Consider the following 17,735-nt stretch of genomic DNA (forward strand, 5'->3'; position numbering starts at 1 on the left):
CATAGCGGTGTGGAATAGAGTGGAAGCTGAGTGTCAAAGTGGTGTGGCATAGTGTCGTGGAGTGGCATACAATGAAGTGGCGTAGTGTGTCGTAAAGTGTAATGTCGTAGCGTGTATTGAAATGTTGAATGGAGAAGAGTAGAGTGTTGTGAAGTGGCATATAGTGGAGTAGAGTGGCGGGGCACAGAGTGTAAAAGAGTGGCTTGGTGTACAGAGGAGTGGGGGTAGAGTGTCGTGGAGTAGAGTATTGTAGAGTAGAATAAAGTGTAGAGGGATTTGAGTAGAGTGTCTTAGAGGGGGATGGAGTAGAGTGTAGTAAAAACACAACGTCCTGAGCACATGTCAATTTAATTTTTCACAAGCACATCTATCATGCAATTTACCAGTTTCAACGAAAATAACAGGAATAAGAAAATAAGATGGGCAACACAGTAGTTGATTTTTTTTCTGTTCTTTATGTGATTATGGTCCTCCTTCAAGAGGAGACCCACAGAAGAACCCAGCCAACACGTGTTTCGTCAACGGGTAGTAACCCGTGACTCTTCAGGGCTGATAAAAATCCAAAATGAACGGGATCGGGGAACCAGTGATAATTCCAACCCTGTTCCAAAACGGGTTTAAACGATAAAGAATGGCCAATCTATGACTTCAATGTTACGTGACAACGGGCCCCAAAGTCAAGGATGCCTAGTAATCTGACGGGCGGGTACAGCCGTCGATTCCGGGACAGCAGATGGCGCTGTGGGTGCTGTTTACTGGGCACCCTTTACTGTGGGACCCAATGTCAAGTAACATTACATTACCATGGTGTGGTAGCATACTGCCATTACAGACAATAGATTTTCAATTAAAATAACCATTACATTTGCAGATACCGATTTTTTTGATAACTATACAGTGCACTAACATGAGTGTGTGGGAATGGCATCACCTAGTGTATTGATTTGTTTTGATTGTATTAAAATATGTGTTTACACCACACTTCAGAATTACAAACATTGGCTTCATTTGTGCTTTCCTGGTTCTCATATTTTCTGAAATATTTGCACAGTTAATTTACAGACAGTGAAATGTTGTTGTGTGCTAGTAAAATACCTATCCTTTCCCACCTGAGTAGCCTGATAAATGATCACATAAATCCTCTGACTTCGTAGTCAAAGTTAGAAAAGTAAATACCAAGCTCCCTCGGAAGATAAGTATGACATTTGAAATCTATATGTGATTGCACAGTAAATGTGACCAGATATAAACAAAATTTAAGAACCTATTCTAGCACTCATGGTAGAATACAAGAAGCTAGTCAGAGAGTAGGTCAACAGTCTATTCTCCACGGGAGCAGCAAAAAGATGCTGGAGAGCCTAAAACAAATAAAGGCTGCAAATAAGCAAATGTGAGTAACAAACCACAAAGCCAATGGTAAGCATTGAGCCAATTGCCTTCTCAGGGTAGCTATAAGAATGTCTCCAAGAAGACTTTGCAAAAAGACAGCTGTGCTGTCTGGTAAAATTCGATCAAAAAATTCGTTTTTCCTAATGGTACAAGCCCACAGATCCTTAAATGCATGGCCCCGACCTGGTGTTCCGTCGAGGCATATAATAGCCCACATATTGAACTAGGCTGACCGCAATGCTATACTGCGGGGCCCCCAATCAAGAGACTTACTGCACTGCTGATCTTCATGAGTTATGGTTTTTCTGGACTGCACCCTCAGAGTGCAATAACAACCGCTCTCCTTCCAAAGCGTCAAGCAGTAACAGTGGGATATTGGCGTCCAACAGTAGCGACCCTTCCGCTAATGCGGTGGATTGTCGCCCACTGCTAAAAAGGGAAAATAAAATAACTACATATTGTTATCATTTTTTTTTTCTCTCTTGTGTCCATAGTGGGGCGGGGCCTGGCTGGCCAGGGGAGGGGAGGTGTGGTATGCACTCCCAAAGAGCGCATGTACTGTTTGGCCAGCCTCTTGGGCCGACCATACAGTTCATGCGAACTTTGCATCTTCCTGCAGGCTGTATTACACAGCCTGGTCAGGAACATGCACAGGCACCCTGATCTAGTCAGAACTCTGTTCCACGGCGCTCAGACTAATCAGTACACTGAACTACAGCGTTGTGATTGGCTCATGGTAGCCTGTCTGCCCGTGTGTTTCCTACTGCCGCCAGTGGAACAGGAAGATTAAGAGGACGGAGGAGAGGTGGCAGCTGGCTGTTCAAGTAAAGTTCTTTTTTTTTGTATTGTATTCCTTCCCCCACCCCAACAACCCTATCCTGTAGCAGCTGCTACTGGCATTCAATATATGTTCAGTGCTTTTTAGAGGTAAATCCCTGATCTTTGACACATCTGAGGCGTCATGGGAAATGGTGGAAGAGAGACCTCACCTCAAGACTGATGCTACGAAGACCAGAGGGAACTCCACCTTGGACCAGGAGGCTCCCATCAGTAGGTGATCCACTGATGGGAATAATACTCATTACCGCTTCATTTATACAGTAAACACAAAATAAAAATGGATAATAACCGAAAAAATGTGCAAAAAAACAATATGGATAAATAAAGACAGAAATGTTGGAAAGAGAAGTACCATAAAACCAGGAGCACTAATTATTAATGCTGACAGACGAGCAGAATGGGAGGAGGAGTGTAGTTGGAACTTTGTTACTGTCGGACATGCTGGTTATGGTTTATGTAAATACTAAGACCCCAACGGTCAATGTCCCAGTACTTACATCCTGCAAAAAACAATTAAGAGTATTTAAAAAAAGTAAAATACCACACAAACTATTAAATATTTGGCTTATTTCACATACAAAAGTAGAAGTTTTAATTTGTATAGAAAAGTTGGATCAATTCAGAACTTGGTTTTATTTTGAAAAGAAGAATTGATATGCTAGATTCTGGTATATCACTGTCTTTTCTTATTCCAATTGCATGCTCTTTCCTATCTGTGTATATCAGTGCTTCATTTAATGCCAACAAAACAATACGGTGGGGGAGGACCTAGGGGAGGTTTAAAGACCAAGCTCTGGGTACTATCCCCAAAAGAACTGATAAACAACAGAGGTACCAGAGGGTCTCAAAAGAAAACGCCCAAGAGTAAAGAAAACCAACCGAGAACCCACAATTTCTCACAGGTTGTGTCCCAGAGAGCTCTCCAAGCCACCAAGCGTCCACAGTAGTATCTGTTCGGTGTATTAGTGCTACGCCCACGAACCAAGCTAAAAGTAATATTTAGCCTCATATTTCAAATTCCTTCACATTTTTAACCTGTTTCAAAATGTTCAATTTTACATATTGCTTTTTATTGTGAATGTATACTTTATTAATCTTCCTATATTATTTTGTTTCCTAAAGAGTGGGAGGTCCCCCGAGAAGGCCACATGTGAAAAACTACTAATTTAGGGTATTAGGCAGGTCTATCCTGAAAGAATCTTATTTGTGGAGCAAACCATCCGGTATCCCCCTATAAATAGTCGGGACCCACCCTCCCCCGCCCCCTTCCCCCACACACACACACACACACCCCTTCTTTGTTTGAAGGTCACTGATAGATTGTCTTAAACCCCAAAGGCGGCATCCATTCAGTACATCAGATCAGACATCTACAGGCCTTGAAACATCTGCGATCAAAGACAGAGGTCAAATGTCAGCTTATGTGTTCTGACAAATTGCTACTGTTATTTACTTATATTTCTCTGACTGCGAAGTTAGAGGATTTTGTAAAGTGAACTGTCTGGCACTTCTGTTGGCAGCCCAACATTTAAATAGCTTCGTAATTAATTGTACAAATATGTCTAAATATTTTTCAGTAATTAGGAAAGTGCTCTTTCTGTAATACTGAAGTGAGATGGAAACAAAGATTTTAATAGGATAAAAACAAATCAGATTACTTTACTTGGTGATATGCAAATGATATATATTTTCTGAAACCTTAATTCTAAGCATTTGTATACTAATAATTTTATAGGTAAAAATGCATGTTAGTGGGGAAAGTTTGTGGCCATTTCAATGGAAACTTTGTAAATTACAGTGTGCTACCACATTATAGCCTTATAGCCCACCATAGCGGGCTACACTGGCTATTAAAGGCCCGATTCAATGTTAAAGGCCCGTAAGGGACTTTAAGAAAGCAGCTGGACTTTTATTGCCGATATAGCCCTGCTACTAAGGGCTATAAGGCTATTAGAACATCCTGCCACTAGAGGGCAGAATGTTTTAACGAATAACGCAATGCCTTCAGGGAGCGCGAGGAGTTTGAAATTACCTCAGGCTACCTGAAACCTTTGTTCATAGTCAGAGCTGTGAACAAAGAAACATTGGAATGTTGGAGCTCCTGGCTTATACCAGCCATTATAAGCCCGGTGTACGCCATTTTTTTCAATGGTACTCCCAACATACCAATGTTCTAATAAGCATTAGTAATATATTTATTATAAGTGAGTTTTTAAATATCAATTGAGAAACATTCCTCACCTTGATGTCAATGGTCTTAGTAAACTAAGAGACCCTTTTCTTGGGTGCCCTATATATGGGTAGATTTTTAATATATGTGGAGATAAACTTTAGTCTATTAAATCAAAGAAAAGAGTTTTTGTACAGTATTCATGCTAAACTCCTATTTTTGAAGGTGCTCTTGTATATGATAATGAAGCAAAGGGCTGCTTGGTGAAATAAATATTTGCCTAGGATCACACAATTTGAAAAAAGTTTTATTGGTCAAGTGCATTAATGTTAGGTCTAGTTGGTTAATCAAGTCACTAGACTTGCAGGTCTAGAAAAATGTTTCTTTTTTCGAGTCTGGATGTATTTTCCATTCCCTCACCTTCTGACAGTACAGACGGGAACATAGGTGTATTTAGAATGTGATAGACTACCCAGGTGAGCTTACTCTGTAGAGTATTGATAAGAAACAACTGCATGGAACCCCCAAAATCTTTACTCATGCAAATCACATTGTTTATTGTAAAGTAGTCTAATATAAATTATATGAATATGGATTAACATTATAATGGATAACTAAGCAGTTATGATTACTAGGAAAGTAAATACAATATAGATCTTTATGTGTTATTAATAACACCCCCCTAATCAATTAGACAGAAATTCTCTATTTGCCTTGACGCACCCTGTCGTTATACTATTTGTTGTTGAGTCACACATTGTTGCTTGCATACCTGCTGCATTCTTTTGGCAATCTTGGTAATATTTATCCATATTTATGTTTTTCTGTTAAAAAAAAATGTTGAAACTAGCTGACTTCAAAATATTTTTAATCAGTAAATGAGTACTCGCACTTGAATATTTTATTCTCTTTTTGAAAATAACAAGAAACAAAACCTTTTTTCTATCTTGTATTTGTGTTAAGATTTTAAAAAAATGATCATCTTGGCAATAACATAACACTGGAAGTGTGAGGATCATTCACCGAATTTTCTTTTTTCAAACAAGGATTTTAAATCCGTTTAACCATCTCAACTGAGATTAGATAAAAGTATAAAATATTAAAACACCAGTGAAAAACCAGAGGAACAATACTCTGAATTACAAGATTAGGCAAAGAATTCAGATGGGCTGTCGGTTGTTTGCTTTAAAATGTTACATTTTGAAGAGATTGCACAAGTAATTTGTCATTCTGTTGCCATGCTGCATTTTTTAATCCATCTAACTCTTTCCTTTAAGGTTCCATGGTGAAGGCTATGATGAAGGTTATTCTGAAGGAGTGCAAGCTGGTTTAATTGAGGGACATCAATATGGTGCAATAAATGGCGCTAAAATTGGATCAGAGGTAAAATATATCATAGATTTATTTATTTTAATTAGTAACAATCCTCTCGCAATATGATCAACCATTAACTATTATACTCAATACTCACAACGTTTATTCTACAATTAAAGTATTTTATTTGGACATAAAATATGACATAGTAGTCAATAGTGAATATGGGTAAAACGAAATTCCGATTGAAAAGTATTTTTTTTTTCTTTAGTTTATATATTTGAAACAGTTTGTCGAATCTACTCAAAGCTTCCAATCAAATAGGTTTTTTGAGGATCCCTCCAGGAAGGAGGGAGTAAATGGTGCGAGGAAAGGAGTAGGGTGGAGGAAGATAAACTTGTTTCCCATATTTGCTCCCAATGGAAACAAAAGGTCTCACCTATTCAAGAGCTATTGGCTTTGCCAGTGTGGTTTACCCAAGTTGTACACCAGTGTGGCTGTTAAGCATGGCTAGAGCGGAGTGGCGTAGAGCAGAGTGGCTTTGAGTGCAGTGGCATAGCAAAGAATGGAGTAAAGTGTCATAGAGTGGAGTAGCAAAGAGTGGTGTGGATTGGTATAGATTTGTGTGCAGTGGAGGATTGGAGTGACCTAGTGCCATGGCATAGTTTGGTAGGCAGTGGAATCAAGTGTCTAGAGTGGAGTAGTGTTGTAGAGTAGCATAGAGTGTTGTGAAGTGGCAAAGATTGTTGTGGAGTGGCAAAGATTGTTGTGGAGTAGAGCATTGTGTAGTGGCATAGAGGGATGTAAAGTGTTGTAGAGTGTCATGGAGTCACGAGGAGGGAAATGCACAGTGTCAGTAGCGTAAAGTGGCAGAGTGGCATGAGTGTGGTAGAGTGGCATACAGTGGAGTAGAGTGTCCTCGAGTGGCATACAGCTGGGTGGTGTGTAGTGGAGTAGTGTCATAGAGTGGCGTGTAGTAGACTGTTAAAAATGGGGTGTCATAGAGTGGATTAAAGTGGCATCGAGGGAATTGTGTAAAATGGAGTGGAGTATTGTGAAATGGAATTGAGTGGCGTAGTTTGGAATGACAAAAAAGGGGTGCAGAGTGAAGTGTTGTGCAAAGGAGGGGCGTGGAGTGGCTTAGAGTGTTGTAGAGTTGTTGACTGGAGTAGGGTGTTGTAGAGTGGAGTGGCATAGATTGCAGTAGAGTTGTGGAGCAAAGTAGAGTGGTCGAGTGGAGTAGGGTGTCTTAGAGTGAAGTGGCATAGAGGGAATAACTAAGAGTGACATAGAATGAAGCGGCATACAGTGGAGGGGTGTACAGTGGAGTAGAGTGGCATGCATTTTCTTAGAGTGGAGGGGCATAGAGTGGAATAAAGTCACATGAACTGTCATAGAGTAAAATGGCATAGAGTGTAGTGTTGTGGCGTACAGTGGTGTTGAGTGGAGTGGAGTGTCGTGGAGTGGCATAAAGTGGAGTATGCATGGTGTGGTAGCGCTTTGACACAAAAAGAGTTTACAATTGTAGCTTCCATTTAACCCCTTCGCTGCTAGGCCTTTTCCCCTCCTGTGCTAAGCCCTTTTTTGGCGATTTGGGGTAGTGCGCGCTTAGACCCTTGTAACTTTTTGACCACATAAGGTATCCACGCCAAATTTGCGTCCTTTTCTTCCAACATCATGTGGATTCTAAAGGCGCCCAGGGTTTGTGGATTACCTTGGAGGGGTCCCAGAAATTAACCAAAATATAGTGATTGTTTTGTTTTTTTCACAAAAATTGGAAAAACGGGCTGCAAATGAAAGCCTCTGGGTTTTTCCCTGAAAATGTTATCAAAAAAGGGTTTGTGGGGCTGAAATCTCCATTTTCTCAGCTTTTAGGAACTGACAGTCTTTGTCAGAGAACCGACATTTTTCACACAGTTTTGGCATTTTTCTGGGACATAGCCTATTTTTGCTATTTTTAGAGCTTTCCACCTCCTTCCAGTTAATGGTAGAAATGAGTTTGAAAGCAATAATGGATCCTAGAAAGCTGTACATTTTCAAAAAGTAGACAAAATCCTGAATTCAGAAAGGGGTCATTTGTCTAAATCCATGAAGGTTTCTTTATAGAAACTAACAGTTAAATATTGGAATAATTGAAAATTTGTTGAAAAAAACAGCCTTTTGTCTCCACGTTTTCACCTATAACTTTTTCTAATTTTGACAGCTCTTGGAAAGCAATATACCGTTACATCCGTTAGACCTTCCTAGTTGTGGGGATATATAGGACTTGTAGTTTCACCAAGAACCCGACGAACCCAGATCCAAAAACTGAGCAGCAACTTGCAATGGTATTTTTTCATTTACTGGGTATAGAGCACTTTGTCTTGGAAAATGTATACATGGAAAAATCTGTATGAAAGACACCTATGTATTTCTGAATTGGGTACAAAATATAGAGTTCAGAAACAGTATATAATTGCTAATTTTCAAAATTGGGAATACTCATACTAGCATGAGAATTATTGGTCATTTTTCAAAATTATTTTTTTTTTACACAATGTCTTTCATTGAAAGGGAGAAATGCGCAAAAGCTCAATTGGTAATAACAGGTGATTTACAAATCTGAATTACCCCAAGTCTCCCGATAAAAACGGTACCTCCCTTGTGTGGGTCGGCCTTGTGCCTGCGACAGGAAATGGCGCAAAATGCAACGTGGTGACACCTAAATTTTGCAGTTACAAATTGACCCTTTTTTAGCAAAGTGCCTACCTGTAGTTTTTGCACCCTAGCTCTGCCGGCACCTAGGGAAACCTAGCAAACCTATACATTTTTGAAAAGTAGACACCCAGGGGAATTCAGGATGGGGTGACTCGACTGCCTACCACCAGGTCTTATTACCCAGAATCCCTTGCAAACCTAAGAATTTGACCAAAAAAAACACATTTTCCTCACATTTCTGTGGAGGAAAGTTCTGGAATCTGCTTGGATCAACAAATTTCCACCCACCCAGTGTTCCCCCAGGTCTCCCAAAAACAATGGTACCTCACTTGCGTGGGTAGGCATAGTGGCTGCGACACGAAACGGCGCAAAACGCAACATGGTCGCACCTCAATTTCCCAGTGAAATCTTGCGCTCTTTGGACAAAGAGACTACCTTTTGTTTTTGAGCCCTAGCTCTGCCAGCACCTAGGGAAACCTAGCAAACCTATACATTTTTGAAAAGTAGACACCCAGGGGAATTCAGGATGGGGTGACTCGTCTGCCTACCCCCAGGTTTTGTTACCCAGAATACCTTGCAAAGCTAAGAATTTGACAAAAAAACACACATTTTCCTCACATTTCTGTGGTGGAAAGTTTTGGAATCTGCGTGGATCAACAAATTTCTACTCACCCAGCGTTCCCCCAGGTCTCCCGAGACAAATGGTACCTCACTTGCGTGGGTAGGCATAGTGGCTGCGACACGAAACAGCGCAAAACGCAACGTGGTGGCACCTCAATTTCCCAGTGAAATCTTGTGCTTTTTGGACAAAGAGACTACCTTTTGTTTTTGAGTCCTAGCTCTGCCAGCACCTAGGGAAACCTAGCAAACCTATACATTTTTGAAAAGTAGACACCCAGGGAAATTCAGGATGGGGTGACTCGTCTGCCTACCCCCAGGTTTTGTTACCCAGAATTCCTTGCAAAGCTAAGAAATTGGAAAAAAAAACGCATTTTCCTCACATTTCTGTGGTGGAAAGTTCCGGAATCTGCGTGGATCAACAAATTTCCACCCACCCAGCGTTCCCCCAGGTCTCCCGAGAAAAATGGTATCTCATTTGCGTGGGTAGGCATAGTGGCTGCGACAGGAAACAGTGCAAAACGCAACGTGGTCACAACTCAATTTTTCAGTGAAATTGTGCACTTTTTGGGCAAAGAGACTACCTTTTTGTTTTTGAACCCTAGCTCTGCCGGCACCTAGGGAAACCTAGCAAACCTATATATTTTTGAAAAGTAGACACCCAGGGGAATTCAGGATGGGGTCAATCGACTGCCTACACCCAGGTTCTCTTACCCAGAATCCCTTGCAAAGCTAAGAAATTGGAAAAAAAACGCATTTTCCTCACATTTCTGTGGTGGAAAGTTCCGGAATCTGCATGGATCATCAAATTTCCACCACCCAGCGTTCCCCCAGGTCTCCCGAGAAAAATGGTATCTCATTTGCGTGGGTAGGCATAGTGGCTGCGACAGGAAACAGTGCAAAACGCAACGTGGTCACAACTCAATTTTTCAGTGAAATTGTGCACTTTTTGGGCAAAGAGACTACCTTTTGTTTTTGAACCCTAGCTCTGCCGGCACCTAGGGAAACCTAGCAAACCTATATATTTTTGAAAAGTAGACACCCAGGGGAATTCAGGATGGGGTGACTCGACTGCCTACCTCCAGGTTCTCTTACCCAGAATCCCTTGCAAAGCTAAGAAATTGGACAAAAAACGCATTTTCCTCACATTTCTGTGGTGGAAAGTTCCGGAATCTGCGTGGATCAACAAATTTCCACCCACCCAGCGTTCCCCCAGGTCTCCCGAAAAAATGGTATCTCACTTGCGTGGGTAGGCATAGTGGCTGCGACAGGAAACAGTGCAAAACGCAACCTGGTCACAACTCAATTTTTCAGTGAAATTGAGCACTTTTTGGGCAAAGAGACTACCTTTTGTTTTTGAACCCAGCTCTGCCGGCATCTAGGGAAACCTAGCAAACCTATACATTTTTGAAAAGTAGACATCCAGGGGAATTCAGGATGGGGTGACTCGACTGCCTACCCCCAGGTTCTGTTACCCAGAATCCCTTGTAAAGTTGAGAAATTTGAAAAAAAAAAACAAATTTTCCTCACATTTCTGTGGTGGAAAGTTCTGGAATCTGCGTGGATCAACAAATTTCCACCCACCCAGCGTTCCCCCAGATCTCCCGAGAAAAATGGTATCTCATTTGCGTGGGTAGGCATAGTGGCTGCGAAAGGAAATGGTTCAAATTGTACGGTGGTGAATTTACAATACCAAATTGCAAAACAACCTTGATTTTTGGGGGGGGGGGGGGCACCTGAGTTTTTGGCCCAGGGCTCGGTGGTATTCTTTGGAAAGTACAAAACCCAAACAGTTCTGAAAAGTAGACCCCCCGGGGAGTCCAGGGAGGTATGGCATGCGTGGGTCCCCGAACGTTTTCCTACCCAGAACACCTTGCAAACCTTAAAATTAGGTAAAATAATCACTTTTCCAAACTTTTTTGCGTGGGATCACCATGCCGGCAAAAATGTCCTACCACCCAGCGCTCCCCTTGTTCTCACGAGTAAAAGGATACCTCACTTGTGTGGGTGCCCCAAAGCAGAACAGGCCAAAAACGAATGTTGAAAAAAGTAGTATTTCAGTGTTACAAATTAAGCCCCCCTGCCTTAGTCACAGGCCTTTGGCCCACCCACACAAGTGAGGTATCATTTTACTCGGGAGAACAAGGGGAACGCAGGGTGGTAGGACATTTGTGCCGACACGGCGATCCCACGCAAAAATGTATGGATAACTGTTTTTTTAACCTAAATTTGTGGTTTGCAGGGATTTCTGGGTAGGAAAACATTGGGGGACCCACGCATGCCATACCTCCCTGGACTCCCCCGGGTGTCTAGTTTTCAGAACTGTTTGGGTTTGGTAGTTTCCAAAGATGCCCGCCGAGCCCCGGTCCAAAAACTCAGTCCCCCCCCCCCCAAAAAAAGAAGGTAATCTTGCTATTGGTTATTGTAATGTCTCCACCGTACGATTTGGACCTTTTCCTGTTGCAGCCACTATGCCTACCCACGCAAGTGAGGTACCATTTTTATCGGGAGACCTGGGGGAACGCTGGGTGGGAGGAAATTTGTGTGAGCCCAGTGACGCCACGCTTTCCCACACAAAAAAAGTGTGTATAAACCGATTTTTCCATCAAAAATTGAGGTTTGCAAGGGATTCTGGGTAAAGGAACATTGGAGAATCCACGCAAGCCATACCTCCTTGGAAGCCCCCGGGTGTCTACTTTTCAGAAATGTGTGGGTTTGGTAGGTTTCCCTACATGGCCGTCTCGCACGGGGCCAAAAACCCAGGTAACCCCTCTTGCAAAAGCTGGTGGTATTGAATGTCAATCCCACCAGCTTTTGAAAGAGGGGTTACCTGGGTTTTTGGCCCCGTGCGAGACGGCCATGTAGGAAAACCTACCAAACCCACACATTTATGGAAAGTAGACACCCGGGGGCTTCCAAGGAGGTATGGCTTGCGTGGATCCTCCAACGTTCCTTTACCCAGAATCCCTTGCATACCTCAATTTTTGCAGAAAAAGTCAGTTTTTCACACTTTTTTTGTGTGGGAAAGCGTGGCGTCACTGGGCTCACACAAATTTCCTCCCACCCAGCGTTCCCCCAGGTCTCCCGATAAAAATGGTACCTCACTTGCGTGGGTAGGCATAGTGGCTGCAACAGGAAACGGTTCAAATTGTACGGTGGAGAATTAAGTTTTCAATTTGAGAGCGTGTGATTCAAGGAAATTGTGACAGACAATTTCAAGTTTGCAGGAGATTCTGTATAAAAATCAATAGAATTCACCAGAAAGACATGACCATATACTTCCATGGTTTAACAATAATAACTAAATTTAGTAAGTTATTTATAGCTATAATGTACACCGTAACAGAGTTACTCAAAAGAGAAACATTCAAGGCACGGCTAACTATTCCTCAAAGACACACACATACAGGTTGGATTTGGCACGAGGGCGAGTGATGGTTCAGTACATAAAATTTTACTAACAAGAACTTTCGAAAAATGAAATGCTCTGTCAATAAATAAATGCATAAAAACCGAACCAGTGACTCGCAACTCGTGAGCTGTAAAGCCACGACAAGGCACCAACCGTTTTACAGGCCATTCACGCGCCTTTCATACCTGATACAAACCAGACCATTGACACCATCCAGAAAGAAAAGCAACACATTACAACAATCACAATCGGGGACAAGGTACATCCTACTTCAGAAAGAGATAAAAGACAAACATTACTGCACAGCCATCTAATCCGCAAGCACACACACATTCTGGTTGGATTTGGCAAGAGGGTGAGTGATGATTCAGTACATACAATTGTATTCGCAAGTAATTTCAAAAAAATGAAAAACACTGCGTATAATTGAAAGTATGATAAACTGAACCACTGACTCACAGCTCGTGAGCTGTAAAGCCACGTCAAGGCACCAACCTCTTTACAGGCCATTCATACACCTTTCGTACATGTGACACATACAAAACATTCACACCGCCAGCCGCGGACCCATCACATTTCAACACTCACACCAGCAGACAGCGCCATTCAAGGGCCCATCACTTTCACACGCCCACATTTCTGACATTGCAACAACACAAAATGATGGACTGCGTGGAGTGTCACTCACCTAGCAGTGTGTGTAGTGACCAACAAAAAGTAACTACTCGCACACCGCTAGCCGAGCGCCAGTCCACCCACACCACCATCCAAGCACCAGACCATGCACACCGCCAGCCAAACACCACTCAGCGCGCACCGACAGCCAAGTACCACTCCACACACACCGCCAGCCAAGTACCACGCCACGCACACCATCCAGTCAAACGCCACTCCACGCACATCACCAGCCAAGCACCACTCCACACACACCGCCAGCCAAGCACCACTCCATGCACAGACAGTCAAGTACCACTCCACGCACACCACCAGCCAAGCGCCACTCCACACACACCACCAGCCAAGCGCCACTGTTATGTTATGTTATGTTAATGGGTGACTTATATAGCGCACGGCTACTCCAAGGAGTGTCCCGGCGCTTTCTGACCCATTACTGAAAAAGAAGAAGGATAACAGACATAACAGTATTATTGATTAAAAAGCCACGTTTTCAGGGCCTTTCTAAAGGCAAACAAATTGGAGATGTGGCGGAGACCAACGGGAAGAGAGTTCCATAGTCTGGGGGCAAGATGTTTAAAGGAACGTCCACCAATTCTGGCTTTCTTAATGGGAGGCACCATTGCCAAGCCAAGATTTTCCGACCGGAGAGATCTGGTGGGCTTGTAAAAGGAAAGCCGTTTCCTAATGTAAGAAGCCCCTACCAGATGGAGTGCCTTGTGGGCCAGTGTAAGAGCTTTGAATATGATTCGTTTTTTAATCGGAAGCCAGTGCAGGGAGACTAGCAACTCAGAGGCTCTGGCTTGCCGGGGTAGGCCGAAGATGGCTCTAGCCGCAGAGTTTTGCACAACCTGGAGTTTGTGCAAAAGATAATCCGGCAAGCCCAGGTAGAGGATGTTAGAATAGTCAAGCCTGGAACAAATCAGAGCTTGTACTGTCAACTTCCTATGGGCAGCGGGGAGCATAGGAAGGAATTTACGAATCATTTTTAGCAGACCAAAACAGGTACCTGTGAGGCCTGTGATCTGCGTTTTCAAAGCAAGGGTGTTATCAATTTTAACCCCCAGGTTTTTTGCAACCGAAGAAGAGGAGGAAGGGGGGGGACATGCTCACTGGCCACCATTCCTGCCAGGGCGGCTCTGCCGGACATCCGAAGAAGAGCACCTCAGATTTATCAGGGTTGCATTTGAGGCTGCTTCGCTGAAACCAGTTGAAGACAGCCCCAAGGCAACCACGGATGCTCTCCCCGTCAAACTCCGTGCCCTTCTTGCAGGTGAAGAGTAGCTGGGTGTCGTCAGCGTATGATATGATCTGGGCACCCATTGACTCCGCCAGCGCCGCCAATGGAGTCATGAAGATGTTAAAAAGGGTCGGGCTCAACACCGACCCTTGCGGGACTCCGACATCCATGGGCGGAACTTCAGCAGAGTACGGGGGGGCCCAGACCACTTGACGGCGACCCGCTAGGAAAGATCTCAGCCAGCTCAGCACCGTCCCTCTGAGACCGATCTCGTGAAGTCTTCTCAAGAGGGCCTCATGCGGGACGGTGTCGAAGGCCGCCGACAAGTCCAACATCACCAGCATTGCTCTTCCGCCTGCGTCGAGGACTTCCTTGATGGCTTCGCTAACTTCCAAAAGAGCGGTCTCAGTACTCAGATTGGAGCGGAAGCCAGATTGGGTGGAGTGGAGTAACCCATGGTCTTCAAGGAAGGAAGACAGCACAAGATGAACGTGCTTCTCGACGATCTTAGCCAGGGTGGGTAGGAGAGATATGGGCCTATAGTTGGCATGTATCTCTGGATCGAGGCCTGGTTTTTTTAAAAGGGGAACAACCATAGCCTTCTTCCAGGCTGGTGGAACAGTGCCGCTGGACAGAGAAAGGTTGAGAATGGGGGAGATTATGGGATTCAGGGTCAAGGCATTCCTAGCTAGAAAGCTCGCCGGACTAGGGTCAAGCGGGGAGCCAGATTTGATTTTGAGTAAAAGATCCAGAGAATTAGATTCCAGTAAGGGAGGAAACTCCGATAGAGTGGGGCAGGGGTCAGGAGATGAGGACATCAAATTAGATTCATACATTAAAGCAGTTGGAACAGCAGGTGGAAAGGATTCTTGAATCAATTTGATTTTAGTGTTAAAGAAAATGGCCATCTCCCTAACCCAGGGTTCAGAGAACTTGTGCTGGACTATGCTCGATTTTGGAGAGGTAAATTCTTTGACAATGGAAAAAATTTCTTTACTGGAGTTTGCCGCAGACTCGATTCTATCTGAAAAATAGTTTTTTTTGGCCTCAAGAATGTCAGAATGGTAGGATTTAATAGCTAGTTTATAAGCAAACTTAGTTTCTAGATCATAATGCTTCCGCCATAGTCTTTCGGCTACCTTACAATTACGGCGTGCTAGAGCAAGTGATTTAGAAAACCAAGGGGCCGAACTACGCTTGACGGATGAAGAAGGGGTGGAGAGAGGCGCGAGATCATCAAGCCTATCCGTTAACCATTCCTGGAAGGTTTCAAGGTCCCTCTCCAGATGGCCGGATTGGATACAGGGATAATCCTGAAGCGTTTGAGCCAGATTCTCAGGAGTAATTTTATGTAGGGGTCTTCTGGGATGTCTGTGGTGGTCTGAGTTAGTATAAGTAGTTGTACTTCTGCCCTGGATCAAAAAACTGATCAATGTGTGGTCAGACCAGAGAACAGGGGTGGGCTGGGACATAACAAGGGGAAAGGTGGAAAACACTTGATCAAGCGTGTGACCCTTGTTATGCGTTGCACTTGAGATGTAAGGAATTAGACCAAGAGGAGCAGTAATGTCCATGATTTTAGTCGCTTCACTATCAGACTCGACGTCCATATGGATGTTAAAATCCCCTAACATTATGCAGTTTTCCACCTTCAAGCAGAGAGAAGTGATAACCGATTGAAGGTCCTCAAAGAAGGAACCCCGCAGACCCGGAGGTCTATAAACAAGAAGCCCGGTAAAAGATTGATGCGGGGAGAGTGCAATGGAGAAGGCGAGGGATTCGCAGCCAGGAATAGACAGAGATGGAATTATTGAGCAGGCAAAAGATTTTAGGACTGCAAGTGCAACACCACCACCTTTTCCCACTGTCCTATCCTGTCTATAAACAATATATTCTGGCGGGAAGGCTACCGCGATGTCAGGATTAGACGAATCGCAGAGCCATGTTTCTGTGAGCATGAGACAGAGTGGTTTCTCAGAGGTAAGTAGCTCAAAGATGTCCAAAGCGTGCCTATGCAATGAACGGGTGTTAAGTAGTAAGCACTTAAACTGTTTAGACAGGGATGGCCGGGAACCCTCAGAAGCCCGGTAAATGTTAGGATACCAACCGCAACCTGGGCAGCAGCATTTACCTTTAAAGCGGCCGGGGAACACATATCGACAAGTGGCGGTGTTAGGGTTAAATGAGAGTAGATCCTCAGCAGAGTACATACGCCTAAGTACAGAGCCTGCCGCCGTGCCGACCGCTGCCGTGTCGCGGACGGGCGCAGACGGGCAGGACTCTGGCACGACTCCGGCGCAGATCCGGCGCGACCACTGATCGCGTCCGCTGCGCGGAGTCATCCCTGCCCGTTTTTATGACGCTGAAATCGCGTCAGTAAGCCCAACCCTACCCAAGATGGCGGCCAAAAACCGGTGCTCTGCCCTCGGCGTCGATACTCAGCCGAGAGCAGGTCCGGTGAAAGAGGGGAGGGGGTGAGAGGGAGACTTGAAGCGCAACGAGCGCTGGGGGGTCCAAAGCACAAATGTACAATAATAATCCCACCTATTCAGCTCAGGTGAGGCGAAGTGCAAAATGCAAGATGCTGCAATTAAAATCAATAAAAACACAGAGGATAGGCAAGAGACCTCCCGGCTTCCGCCTCAGGAGGGGGAAAAGCGTGCAGAGTCAGAATTACCTGCACTCGCCCTCTCGTCCCTTTTATGACGCTGAAATCGCGTCAGTAAGCCCAACCCTACCCAAGATGGCGGCCAAAAACCGGTGCTCTGCCCTCGGCGTCGATACTCAGCCGAGAGCAGGTCCGGTGAAAGAGGGGAGGGGGTGAGAGGGAGACTTGAAGCGCAACGAGCGCTGGGGGGTCCAAAGCACAAATGTACAATAATAATCCCACCTATTCAGCTCAGGTGAGGCGAAGTGCAAAATGCAAGATGCTGCAATTAAAATCAATAAAAACACAGAGGATAGGCAAGAGACCTCCCGGCTTCCGCCTCAGGAGGGGGAAAAGCGTGCAGAGTCAGAATTACCTGCACTCGCCCTCTCGTCCCTTTTATGACGCTGAAATCGCGTCAGTAAGCCCAACCCTACCCAAGATGGCGGCCAAAAACCGGTGCTCTGCCCTCGGCGTCGATACTCAGCCGAGAGCAGGTCCGGTGAAAGAGGGGAGGGGGTGAGAGGGAGACTTGAAGCGCAACGAGCGCTGGGGGGTCCAAAGCACAAATGTACAATAATAATCCCACCTATTCAGCTCAGGTGAGGCGAAGTGCAAAATGCAAGATGCTGCAATTAAAATCAATAAAAACACAGAGGATAGGCAAGAGACCTCCCGGCTTCCGCCTCAGGAGGGGGAAAAGCGTGCAGAGTCAGAATTGACTCCACTCCAC

The 17,735-nt window shown here is 44.3% G+C and overlaps 1 protein-coding gene across 1 annotated transcript in view; it reads left to right on the forward strand.

Annotated features, from left to right (window-relative positions):
- LTO1 (LTO1 maturation factor of ABCE1) overlaps positions 1-17,735 on the forward strand; it is a 99,579-nt gene that overhangs the window by 12,187 nt on the left and 69,657 nt on the right. Inside the window, exon 2 of the mRNA XM_086949458.1 lies at positions 5,677-5,782. Coding sequence (XP_086805584.1) covers positions 5,677-5,782 — 106 coding nt within the window. The remainder of the gene's footprint in view (positions 1-5,676; positions 5,783-17,735) is intronic.

The sequence above is a fragment of the Lissotriton vulgaris genome, unplaced genomic scaffold, assembly GCF_964263255.1.
Source record: "Lissotriton vulgaris unplaced genomic scaffold, aLisVul1.2 SCAFFOLD_1950, whole genome shotgun sequence".
Lineage (NCBI taxonomy): Eukaryota > Metazoa > Chordata > Amphibia > Caudata > Salamandridae > Lissotriton > Lissotriton vulgaris.